Here is a 14,209-nt window from a genome sequence, read left to right as displayed (position 1 = left end):
ATATTTTTTTTTTTTTATTATATTTTCTTCTATTCCATGTTCTATTTTTTAAATCAGATATTTTTAGATGATAAATGCGTAAAATTTACTATAAAACATATATTTTTTTTAGCAATTTAAAACGAGGCTCATTTAATATGTATTTGAACCGACACTTTGGTTTGACCAATCAACAGACAGCTCTCTTTAATGGTAGCCAATCAGATGCGCAGTTCCAACAGTAGGCAAGTGCGACGTCAAGTTCGCGGGAGAAGAAGCATGTACAGTAGCTGTAGAAAAGTCATACTCGCAATTAATACCTGCAGTATTTTGATATAATATTTTAGGAGTCGTTTTCAGACGGTTCGCCTCAGGAAATGTCACGAAGGATGTAATGTTTTCCGCTCACCTAGAAGGAAACACTGCTGCTGCTCATGGATGTAAATATCAGTAGATCTGTGTTATTTCTAACAGCTGTAACAGCTGCCACAGATCTCATACAGACCCCTTTTAAGTCACTACCGGTTTCTTTGGGGGCTTCAATACCTGGGTTAAAACTAGAGAGTCTGAAGGTAATAATAATGGTTTGGTTAATGAGCGTCATGATAATTAATTAAAAATATATGTAACACAATTCAGCCAGAAATGTCTTATAAACCCCTTTAAATGTCTTTGCATAAACAGTATAGATAGATGGATATATATATATATATGTATATGTGTATATATATATATATATACTAAACTCATATATATAAAAACCAGTCATAAGGGTCTATTTTTATGAATAAATAAGCTTTCTATTGATGTATGTTTTGTTATGATAGGACAATATTTGGCCGAGATACAACTATTTGAAAATCTGGAAACTGGGGGTGCAAAAAAAAAAAAATTAATAAAATAAAAATATTGAGAAAATCGCTGTTAAAGTTGTCCAAATAAATTTCTTAGCAATGCATATTACTAATAAAAATTAAGTTTTAATATATCTGCAGTAGAAAATTTACAAAATATCTTCATGGAACATGATCTTTACTTAATATCCTAATGATTTTGGCATAAAAGAAAAATCAATAATTTTGACCCATACAATGTATTTTTGGCTATTGCTACAAATATACCCCAGCAACTTAAGACCTCCAGGGTCACATATACAGTAGTGTGAAAAATTGTTGGCCCCCTTCCTGATTTCTTATTTTTTTGCATGTTTGTCACACTTTAATGTTTCAGATCATCAAAGAAATATTAGTAAAAGATAACACAAGTGAACACAACATGCAGTTTTTAAAAAGCAGTGGCACATGGTGCTGCAGGCAGGAGGTGCTCTGGAGTTCAGCCCAGCCATCGGTGGAGAACAGCAGATTCTGGACCAGCCAGATGACAGCAAACCAGAAAATGAGAGATGTGGAGACGCTAACAAATGGTCTTACTCCAATACAACCTATTTTTGTTTCTCAGTTCGACAAGTCATATTTGATCTATAGGAATGTTCATGTTTACTTGTGATGTTGACAAAGGAATGTAAACTTTTCTTGACAAAATAAAGATAGATGGTCAATACTTGCAGAATTTATATAGCATTGACAATGTAAAAATATTTATTGTACATCTACTTTACGGACTGTTATTTGTATACTTTTGATTGTTGCATTTATAAAAAACCTTGCATTAACTTAAACTCCAAAAACAGATTAGAAAACTGCTGTTATATCATTTGTGTTAAGAGATACTATTTATATTATATTGCTGATAGAAAAAAAAGTGAAGGACAATTAGAAACTGATTAATTCATATGTTTTCAATCTTATTACCAGTGCATTTGTGAAATAAAACAACACTTAAGTGATTGTGGTCAGAATTTTTTTCTTTCTTTTTGCAAGTTTCCATACTAAAAATGGTATTACCAATTAATTTTGATTAACTCAGTTCACAAATTCAACATACTTGGTTTAACCTCTTGGATTACAGAACACAGAAAGAAAGGCTGACAAACTAAAATAAAACTGATGCTGGAGGTCTCTGTACAGTAATTTTAATATACTGCATATTAAAAACAAATGTACTTTATTAATACACATTCTTGCTCTTACTGTGAATAAGTCATCAGTGCACATTATTGAACAGAAGTAAAAATATGTTGTTATAATATTTTATCAAGAGTAAAAATGACGTGGGTGTTTTCAGTTAATGCCACCAAAGCTGGTTAAGTTTCGACTGTCGGGTGCTAGTGGTGTTTCAAGAAGGGTGTAGTCCTCCATAATCAACTGCAAACTCTTGAATGAAACGCCCACTGTTCTCGATCTAATCAAACCTCCCCAAAACATTTTCAAGTTGTGTTACAAAACTGATGAAACTTTGAAAGTAATTGTGGCAAGCAGAAAGAGTTGCAAATGTCAATAATGTCATGGTGACTTTTGGTCTGTTCCTAATCAACCATACATGCATTCCCAGAATGCACCAGAAGAAGATTGGTTGGGTGAATTATCTGAATTAACTGACCTATAAAGAAGGTTTAATGAATGTTCAGTCTGACTTCCTCCTCTAGGCTTTAATGTTTTACAGATCTGAAAGATGTGTATTAACTTAAACCACAAAAACAGAGTAGAAAAAATGTTATTTACATTTAAAAAAATATATATATATGTACAATTTACAAGACAGATTCAGACTTGGAAAACCCAAAACAGAATGAAATATGAACTGCCACCAGGCACTTTCCACAGAGAGGCAAAAAACAAACAAAACAAAAATGGTGATAATTAAGCTAAAACCGATATTATATATATATATATATATATATATATATATATATATATATGTGTGTGTGTGTGTGTGTGTGTGTATATAATTAATTAAATCATAAAAAAGTCATCATTTTTGACATTGTCGAGAGAAAATATATATATTTTCTCTCGACAATGTCAAAATGATGACATTTTTTATGATTTAATTTTTCAGAGTACAGATAGTTGATGCATTTACAATGTCCTGTTTTTCATGAAATTATTTATATTAAATAATTATCCAACTTGTTCAATATTTCAAAAATGAAAAAAAAAGAAAGAAGAAGAAGAAGAAAGTAATCGGACAGCTAAATGAACCCTATTTGTGGAAAGTGCCACCAATTAAAGTATTCATAATTAAAGACAAAAAAATATGTAAGAAAGATCAAAGAAAACACCCCACTGGTATTTTAGTGGTATGCTGTACATAAATGTTTCATCAACAGCTGCCATAGTAATGCTATAATGTTAGCTTATTTTATCTGATGGAGTGTTTTTTCTTCTGAAAAATCCAGTAAGATCCTGATGTGAATTTGTAGTAGTTTTGTACATTTTGCTTCGCCTTTGACTTCTATTGTATGGATGAAGAAAAAAAAAGGAAGTCAATGGCTACCAGCATCTGGTTACCAACATTCTTCAAAATATCTTCTTTAATATTCCACAGATGAAAGAAAGTCATACAGGTTTGATGACATGAAGGTGAGCAAATGATGACAGAATAATCCCTTTTGCGTGGACAATCCATAAGTATTGCGTGTTTACCAAACGGGACCCATGCAGGACTCTGATCCAGATTTATTGTGTTCACCGAAGAGTGGCCACTTGTGGAGAAAAATCTCATTTTTGTAATCATTTGTGTACATCCTGTGTCTCCCGAGCTCCGTGATCCTGCTGGAGCTCATCGGGCTGTAGTCCATGGAGACCCCCGAGTCTGCGACCGCCATGTAGGTGTATCCCGGCCCCTTGGGGGGCCAGGTTTGGTTGGGATACTCGAAGCTGGATTGTGATGACAGTCTGCCCGAACCCGAGCTCTGCTGGAGGGAGCCGAGGTCGGAGTGCGAGGTGCTCAAGGACGTCGTTCCTGTGGTGGTGAAGAGGGTCTGGAGCGGTAACGTCTCCTCGAAGACATCGTCCACCTCTCGCTCGCCGTCTCCTTGGGAGTTTTGATTGAGAGTGACATAGGTGTCATGTGACTGCACTAACAATGACTGGGAAAGAGATTGGGGGTTTTCTTGAAGCGCCCTCAGTTGCTCCATGAGCCAGTGAGCTTGAGGAGGTTCTCGCCATCTGTCTGTTAACCCCGAGTCCGAACGCTCGCTCTCCTTCTCCTCGTCCTCCTCCACAGGTTTCCTCTCCTCTCTCTGGGACGTGCCGTGGCTGGTCAGGGAAACCTCGGACAAAACCTCTAGCGGTGAAGGAAGCTCCTCTGTGTACACTTGGACTGATCTGCCCCACATGCTGCTATTATTTTGGCTCATCCACTCCTGAGGGCAGAGGAAACACAAAAAAGATAAATATTAAACATTTAGCAATAGTAATGATCTCTTTTTCAATGGTTTTTCAGTTCCGTTCAGCTTTCCTACCCATACACACAGCTGTTGACGTCAAATATTGATCTTCATTGACTAAAGATTTATTATTTAATAATAAACAATAATCTGTTGTATTTAAGAGGTCAGATCCTGGCTCATGTTATTATAATCTGATATCAATCAGGACATTTAATAAGCCATTATTTGGCATGAAATTGAAAATTATCGACAGAATAGTAACTATGTTCATTAAAAAACAGCAATATAAATATTATTGAAATCCCCTAACTCTATTTTGACGGTTAAAAAAGAAGAATAAGAATAAATTAAATTACCTTGTGTCTGTAAATAAAAAGACCAGGAAACTTGTGCTCTGGTGTCGGGATGTCAGGCCAGAGTTTCTTAAGAAGAAATCTGTAAAGTGCACAGAAGCGGTTAAATCTTTCAATAATTTAATTCTTGAAAAATAAATTTTCCACAGTTACATCTTGTGAAATTGTTTCAGTAGCCTATATGTTTCTCTGTCCAGTCATACATGCACAACAAACCTTAATCAGCCTTTATTGAACTAACAAATCAAAGTAGGCGGGGTTTACTCATCACAAAATCAAATCACAAAAACCAATAAATGACCAAACAAATCAAAGTAGGCGGGGTTTACTTTTGACAGAAGCACAGCGCAAATTCCAGTGAGTTAAAGGGATAGTTCACCCAAAAATAAACATTCTGTCATTAATTACTCTCCTCTGTATGTCATTCCAAACCTGTAAGACCTTCGTTCATCTTCAAAGATGAACAAATTAGTATATTTTTGATGAAATCAGTAACGGAACTACCACGGTCAAGGCCCAGAAATGCAGTAAGGACATTGTTAAAACAGTCCATGTGACATGACATCAGTGGATCAACCGGAATGTTATGAAGCTTTTTGTGCACAACGAAAACAGAAATAACGACTTTATTCAACAATTTCTTCTCTCCCGTGACAGTCTTCGCTGCGTGTTCACGAGAGTTCCACGGCGCATGTGTTCTGATGTTCTGACGTAGAAACCGGATGCGCTGCCCCTTGTTTACAAGTAGAAGACGACGCACGCTGTACATAAAACAGTCTTCGGAGAAACATGTCTAAAGATTTCGATTTCGTTTTTGCTCACATCAACAATAATATGAACAAAAACAAACAAACAATAAACAAAGACTTACTGACTTTCTCATGGCACTCTTGTGAATGGCTGCAGAGGCTGACATGGAAGAGAAGAATTTGTTGAATAAAGTTGAATACTTTGCACACAAAAAGTATTCTAGTAGCTTCATAAAATTACAGTTCAACCACTGATGTCACACGGACTATTTTAACAATGTCCTTACTACCTTTCTGGTCCTTAAACATGGTAGTTGCGTTGCTGTCTATGCAGAGTTAGAAAGCTCTAGGATTTCATCAAAAATATTTTAATTTGTGCCCTCCCCACCCCCACCCCTGTTCAAAACATGTCAATGAAATCTCAAGCAGATCTTAACTGTCTGTTTTTTGTTTGTTTTTTTCGCCACAAAATGTGAATATATAAGTACGGGCGGTATAACCCTAGTGAAAAATAAATATACTAATATAAATATACTGTATATAAATATAAATACACTAATATACTATTTGAAATACATTTACTTCATGCAAAATATACTACAAACACATTTGCATATATATATGTATATAAAAATACCCTGCAATTGTATTTTTGGTGTGCTAAACTGATATACTTAAAATCTGCTAAATTGAAACAACTAATTTTGCAATTTAATTGAGTGTAAGTATTGCTGAAGTCCAACTGAAGATATACTGAAGTATATTTGATTGTGCTAAAGTGGAACTACTGCAAGTATACTTTAAATATATTGCATTTAAAGACAGATATTATTCAAAGATCATACAATCCTCATATATAGTCTTCAATCAATAATCCTCATCACATTTTAGACTTCATTTTAAAAAATGTGCATTGTCCACAAGTACTCCAAATAAAGTTTAATTCTCATTTTTATATCAGTAAGTCTTGAGCGATATGTTAGTAAATACATATGGTAATATATTTATACTATACTTAGTGGGAATGTATTAAAACTGCTTGATTGATTGCAAAATGTAAACTTTATTCTGCTAAAAGTGATTATAAACATTAACATCATGAATTTCTGTAAAGCTGTGTTGAAACAATGCGTATTGAGAAAAGCGCTATAAATCAAGTGTTTGGTTTGAAATGTTTCATACATTGATTGTACTTTCAAGAAGCATTAAAAAGCATGTACCACTGGGCTGTGTGACTCCAAGCACAGGCTCGGTCCATGCACTCCAGTAGCCTTTGTAGGCAACACCATCGGGTTTGACACGGACCCACACCTTGTATCTGGTGTCGGACTGTAAGCCAAGCAAAACCAGCATCGTGCTGACCTTTATGACCTCCACTTCAAAAGATAATTCACCAGTGAGTTTGAACAAGAAGCAAAACACAACAGCTCATTCAAGTAGCGCTAATGGTCTCATGAAGTGCAATACCTTGCCCATGTTACTTCCCTCCACTGCATATCTGACCTCATATATCATACTGTCATCCATGTATTTGAGTAGAGGAGGCAGCCAGCTCACGTTCAACTGCCCTTCCTTCCCTGAACTCAAGACCGTGAGGTTTCTGGGAGGATCTAGAAACACTGTGAGAGGAAAAGCATTGTAAAACATCTCATAGAAGAGTGCTGGGTAGATTACATACAAATTGTAGTCCATTACTAATTACAAATTACACTACAAATATTGTAGTTTGAAATGTAATCTATTACATTACACACTTTAGGTAATCCAGTCAGATTACTTTCGGATTACTTTTAAATGACTTTTACCCGAACTCGTTTATCACATAGATTTGACATTGTTTTGCACCATGTAGATATACAAAAACAAAGAGAAAGAAAATATATTCCATTCTTTGTAATCAACATGAAGTGTATTAAACATTACATTATATTAGGGTTTCCCAAATCGTAATTTACCTGCATGTCAGTATTAAAAAGTAAATGCAAAAGGGAACAAATGAGTAAGGGAATTAATAATTTATTGTGCAAATAATATGTTATCGTGTAATCCATAAAAAGTAACTGTAACCTGATTGTGAGCATTTTAAAACATAATATAATCTAATATCAAGTTCTTCATTTTTGGAATCTGATTACATAATCCAGATTACATATAATCAGTTACTACCCAACACTGCTTAGTAAGGATTTAACTGCCCTTTTCCTCACTAATTATTTTAATGCGTTAAAAGACTTACAGTAATTCTCAGCGTTAAGGCTACGACTGTAGAGCATCCGGCCATCACGAAAAACCTGCACATCAAGCGTCGTGAAGAAAGGGGTTTTGGGCAGTTTGCAGAAGAAGACGGTTTTGTTACTGGCCAGTAAAGACAGAGATGAAACCACACAAGCCATCTTGTTCTTATTCCTGAAGACATGTGAAAATAAGAAATTACGCTGATTGACATTTTCACAGGACAACTGAACTCAAATGACATGAATAGCATTTTATGCTGTCTTTAAAGAGACAGTACTTTTTATATCAGTTTCTAAGGATAATTAAAAACAAAATACATTTGAAAAAAATATTAATCTTCAAAGCACTAATCAATCACTTACTCGTATGAATATGTGAATGTATATTGTAAATTATTTCTCTCTTCCTCCTCTTCCCAAAAGCAAGTGAGATCCTTCAACTCCACAAAACATTTAATATCCTCTGTTTCGTCTTGCAGTAACTGGGCCACTGAATAATCATATCACAATTTTGTAATAAGCACAAGTACACAAAGCACGGGTCAACACAAATATAAAATCTTTAAAAGGTATTAATTACATCTTATGCATTAAGTAGTTGCATATTTCATGATCTTTTTATTTTCTTTGTTGGTGCTCAGTTATTATTAGTGCTCAGTTATTAATAATGGTTCTTATTATTAATGTTGAAAAGTTTTTGCTGCTTAAAGGGATAGTTCATCTTCAGTTGCTGGTCTCCATTGACTTCCATAGTACAAAAAAAAAAACACCATGCAAATCAATGGGGAAGGTGAGCTATCCCTTTAATACATTTCTGAAAACCACATGAATGAAATAGAAATAGAAATCTTTTGTGACCTTACAAATATTTTCAACACTGATAATTATCAGAAATGTTTCTTGAGCCACAAATTATCATATTAAAATAATTATGTAGTAATTGTAATGTAATGGCTGCTGAAAATTAAGCTTTGCATCATAGGAATAAATTACATGTTAAAATACATTCAAATAGAAAGCAGCTATTTTAAATATTAATAATAAATATAAATAATATTCTTAATTTTTAATCAAAAAAATCAACAAAAAAAATAAACAGATATAAAAAATTGAATTGAAAAAGGAACATTTAATTTTCATACCTTTACTTTAAAAATCCTCATTTTTTGTTTTAAATCTAGAAAGTCATGAAACATGCGTGTAACTTCATAATGAGAACAATTAAAAGACATTTTAAAGACAGAGCCGCTTTTCTTACCTTTACTTTCAAAATGTTGTCCTCCTGTAGTGACGAAAGCAAGACACAACATGAAAACAATTTTCAATCTGTCACTCATTTTTGTCATCCATTTACATTACAAATGCATCACTGTTCTGCGTTAACAGTCCCAAAAGGTCTATCCTCCTTTCCAGGTGGGTTTTTCGACCAAAACAAAATTCTTTGCGGACACCATGGACAGTTACGTGCATCTCATCCGATAAGCTGATAGTGTGTTCAGACAGTGTGTTTACTCTTTTACTATTTGGAGGTGGAGCGCCAAAAAAGTGTTGTTTACTGGGAGGAGCCTGAGTGAGTACATGCAGTCACGACTGTTTGAGGCATTCAGTCTTCACTCTTAACATACATCATTACATACAGCCCTACCTTGAGGCTTGAATAGGAAATAATATGATTTTTTAATGGGTCTAAAACACTTTTAGCAACTGATGCATGTTCATTATGTGAAGTGCATTCAACAGGTTCTCAGTTGTGGGGGTTTTTTATATATTGCACTGGTGTTGTTCGGCACACAGTAACCGGTTCTTTTTATCACGGCCTGACACTCCTGTTTTTTTATGCTAAACCTGCGTTATCAGCACAGCACTGAGCTCCTCTTACGCACAGATAAGCGCAAGCATTGCGACTCGATCCAGTCAGCCTAGAGCTCACTGTCCATTATCACTATGACAGCACTGTACCGTTATTTCAACCCGGGACACATTGTTAAGATGGGAAATGTGACACCCGATTAGGCCCACAGGTGGTTTTAATCATACATAGGCTTTGTCTTTTTAGTAAAGAATTAATTTCATGTGCATAGAACAGAAATTGCTAGTAAATTGCACAAATAATTACAAAGAATCGATAACACAGAATTACATTTTGAAGTAGAGAAAAACTGAAATCACCATATTTCAATAATCTTAGTGTTAGAGTAATTCTTTGGAAGTTTATCATATGTTATTTATCCCTATCATCAATCCATTCCATTGCTGCGCAGACCTGGGAGAATTAATGAGCAGAGAGTTGGTGCACTACTGAAGCATTCTCAAGTTTATTCAGGTCATATTTATACAAACAACATCAGCCTGGATGTTTCAGACACCCATTCAAAGTTTTCAGGAGTGATATGATACCTTATATGGATAGGAAAGAAATAAATTTGTTGATTGTAAGGTGTAAAATGTGCATTTGCATTTGTCTAGCTGTCTAGGGGTGGTTTCAGTTTCTCACCCAAAATAGCATCAGCACAGTGTGTGTGTGTAAAAGAGGAAGTTAATCAAGTGCATTTGCTCGAGAGACAAATGTACAGAGAATAAAGCCTTGAAATAATGTTAACAATGGCGTCTTTGAGTTATTTGATTCATGGCTTCACTCTGGAGATACGCTGAGGCTGTTTTTAAGGGGACAGACCCCTGTAATATTAGCAAGCTTATTAAACCCTTAACTGTCACTCACATGTTTGAACATAGACTTGAAAGTGCACTTTCCAAACTAAAATTTTTATAATTCATGAACAAAAACATTTTATAACATGATATGGATGTACCATTTTCTCGTGGTAATACAATGTCTGAGTTTAAAATGGGTTTTAAAGGATGAATTTTGAGATTTTACATTTTCAGTTGATGTACCATTTCTGATTATTTCTCAAGTGTGATAGAGAAAAAGGCAACGAAGAAGTCTTTTTTTTGACAAGGTCAGAACTCCTGTTATGATGTAGATTTTTGAGGGTGCACTCTTGTCATAAATTAATCTATTACTTTTCCTACATAATTTTTAACAAAAAACATTGGTAAAATATCTATTTAGGAATCTTAGACCTTTCCAACGATACATAGTTTGTCATGATTAGATAAGGATTTAGTGAAGTAAACGTAGGTAATGCACCTCGTGTTAACAGGTTAAAGATATAAGAATAAAAAAAAGATCAAACCATCAATAATACATCATAAATTTAGCGACTTAAAATGCCCCTCGTGTATACTCAGGTTCCCTTGGTGCAACGTTGCTTAAGTTCACTTTAATGGCATTTCTCATCATTTTCATAACGATGACCCATATAACGACTCCTACTGTGATGGCTAAATGTTCTGATTTCAATTCATCAGTGATTTCTCTGGCCTTTAATTCTCTAATTGTTCTTCCTCAGTCTCTCGTCAATTAATCCTCCATCTTTGTCACTGTCTGAAATAAATGTGCAACAGTATGGAAGGTAGATGGGGCCAAAAGTTCTGAAATTTGACCATGTCAACACATGTTGTTTGTCTGCGTTAACGTGACAATTTTGAACGGGTTTCTTTTGACATATTAAATAGAAATAGTTTATTGCAGCATTGCTTTACTGATATTTGCTATGCTAGAGTAAATTAATTTTTGTTACAATGTAAATTAAGACATTTCTACCTAAGAAAGAACATTAAACTAAACAGCTAAAAGGACATGGCCAATCAAGGCATACGCTTGACATCACACACAAAGCACTGATGCATTATCCCTCATGAACAAACATCTGATATTTGCATACAAACATATCAGTGTCCCATTATGAGATCCTTCATGAATAAACATGATGTGTAATGTTTGTGTAAGTATATACCAACGTACCATCAAATCACATATGCAAATATAGTTTCAAATACAGCAATTTAATTGGCTGCGGTGTATGCTGCCACATTAACATGGATGAACGGTGCATATTGACATGGTCAAATTTTATGTTGCGTTTAAATGATTTTTGCCTCATCCACCTTCCATAATAAATGAATGTGTAAACGCTTACTTCAGTGGCCTCCATGTTTAGATACTGTTACAAAAAAAAAAAAAAAACGGTGACACTCAGGTCATTGGTGCATGTATTTCCTTTATTTCCTCTAGCTATTGTGGTTGTGGGTTAGTGGTATGTAACAGGAAAATGAAATTCAGGAAGCCCCCTTTCTTATAGTTTTCTGGGTACGCAGATAAAAGCAGAGGAGTTGGCAGAGATACAGGTATAAAGTCATAAATTACAGATGCTATCAACACCAGCAAGTGCACAAAGTCACTTTCATTTTTCTGCAAAGACAACTAGAGCCTTCCGAGTTCCTTAAGCTGAACATCAATTGCAGTGATGCCATAGAAAGACCATTTTTGGTTCCCCAAAGAACCTTTCAGTGAACAGTTCTTCAGAGAACCATTTTTCTTAGTTTTAAAAACATTTTAATAATCTAAAGAATCTTTTGTGGAATGGAAAGGTTCTTCAAGAAACCAACAATGCCAATAAAGGACTTCTACTTTTAAGAATGAAGGAGAGATCCAAGCCATATATAGAGACCAGAAAATTAAAGGCCAGCAAGTGACAACTTAATGAACAGCCAGCAATGCCCTAGTAACCATGCAATGCTAAAAAGCATTCCTAGGACTCAAAAATTAAGAGCGTGCAACACACAGTCATGGAAACGAACTGATAAAATATATGCACTGAATTCACATACATTGAATTCAATGTAAATCAATGTTGATGCATAAATGTGTAAATGCATGCACTGTGAAAACAACAGTGTTTGTGCTGCTAAAATTTTTTCGCTGTTATAACCATTCAGAACCTCTAACACACTAAGTCACTAACTTAGTTATGCAACAGGCAAGCAAACATTTTCTTTAAAAATGCAATGTTATCAGTCTTGAATGGCTACAATCAGTGCCTTTTAATGATTTTAAAATAAAAACAACAAGCAGATAAACAAACAAAAAAAATGGGTATAAAGGGACAGGAAAGGGAGAAAGCGACATAAAAGAAAACTAATCAACAATCTTACAGATCAACTTGTGTTGCACATTATGACAGAGTGTATATATATTTATATTATATATTATCTATAGGGTTTTATAAAGACATCTAACTACGTTTAACCTGTCACTGGTTCACAGAAAAGTGACATGGTTTGATATCATCCAACAGGATGAGAACAGGCGGGAAAAAGCTTCAGCAAGGCCACTATCTGTCTACTCTGAAGAAACACTGGACATAACGGACAGCCAGGAGAGTGTGCAAAAACCGAGATAGAGAAGACAAGAGTGTTCTAGATGGCCAAAACTCATTTCTGCTGCGTCCACTGTACTGCTCCTGAATGAACCGTAATGCATATAGATGAATCTCACAAAACTGATCAAGAGCATGTCCAGGTCACATCTGACCCCAAAATCATAAGAAATTAAATGAGGCCTATTTTTAGGATCATTAAATGTTGTTTGTTGTTGTTGTTGTTTGTTTTTTTTGCTTGGTAACATTTTCCTCTAATTTCCCAGTAGCCTAATGAAAAACAAAAACCATTACCTGAAATATTAATTTGATGTATAATAACCAAAACTGAAATAAAAATGAATTAAAACTATATAGACTTTATATACCCTCAACACTACTAAAAATGACAAAAAGAAACACACTAATTAAAATTAAAGCAGAAAATAGGCTTTAATTTTAGGAATCGTTTAGTTTTAATATTTCAGAATTAACTGAACCATAACTGCATCATATTTTATTATGTAAATATATTATGTAATCATATGTAACATGCATCATATGTAACATTTTGTTTAAAAAAAAAAATATATATGGATTTTTTTTAATGACAACACAACCTCAGTAAAGAAGCAAACCTCCACTGGCGAGCAAGTGATGTAATGCTACATTTCTCCAAATCTGTTCCAATAAAGAAACAAACTCATCTACAGCTTGGATATAAAATTAAAGCATATTGTCATTTTTGGGTAAACTGATCATTTAAGTATGTTCGAAAAGAATAACAAGATATTATAAATTATACGACAGCATACTGGACATTTTGGGTTGCAGATAGTTTATTTGCTATCTTATAATTTAAGAAAATGCTTATTCCAAAAAATAACAGTAAAAACATTGATTTGAGTGGATATTTCTCAGTGTGTGATGCACATAAGTTTCAAACAACAGCCCATGATTGCACATATCAGAATAACACAGTGCATTTATCTCCATAATAGAGCTGAATGAGCTGTTAGGACTGTAATTTAAAGCAGATGGACACCCAGATAGACAATACAGAAGCTGCCCACTCAGGGCTGTGGGTGTTACAGTATCTGATGAGATAGAGAACACGTGCTAAAACCACAAAGATCCATCAAAACATGGCTTTTTTGAGGGAAAGAAAGAGAAAAGCTGGAGAACAGGGTGAGAGCGTGAGCAATGGGTGTGGATGGACCTTTAAAACGCTGTGCAGTATCTCCAGCTGTTTGCGTCTCTGCACATACACACGTGAATACGTACGGGGAGACACGCAGATCACTAGCGCAGTCAGACTTCAATCCACGACTATCCACAT

At 34.6% G+C, this 14,209-nt stretch overlaps 2 protein-coding genes across 2 annotated transcripts in view; both read right to left on the bottom strand.

Annotated features, from left to right (window-relative positions):
- The window catches only part of LOC109059404 (nuclear factor 1 X-type-like), a 723,368-nt gene that overhangs the window by 209,235 nt on the left and 499,924 nt on the right, over positions 1–14,209 (bottom strand).
- LOC109048225 (erythropoietin receptor) lies at positions 2,882–9,365 on the bottom strand. The gene is made up of 8 exons (XM_042718708.1): positions 8,868–9,365; positions 7,973–8,099; positions 7,612–7,781; positions 6,845–6,994; positions 6,599–6,754; positions 5,446–5,500; positions 4,630–4,744; positions 2,882–4,246 (listed from the first exon to the last, which is right to left on the bottom strand). Exons 1-8 carry the CDS (start codon positions 8,953–8,955, stop codon positions 3,521–3,523), a joined length of 1,587 nt encoding a protein of 528 aa, XP_042574642.1. The 5' UTR covers positions 8,956–9,365; the 3' UTR covers positions 2,882–3,520.

This window comes from Cyprinus carpio, chromosome A3 (genome assembly GCF_018340385.1).
Source record: "Cyprinus carpio isolate SPL01 chromosome A3, ASM1834038v1, whole genome shotgun sequence".
Lineage (NCBI taxonomy): Eukaryota > Metazoa > Chordata > Actinopteri > Cypriniformes > Cyprinidae > Cyprinus > Cyprinus carpio.
This window is presented reverse-complemented; position numbering and strand designations above follow the sequence as displayed.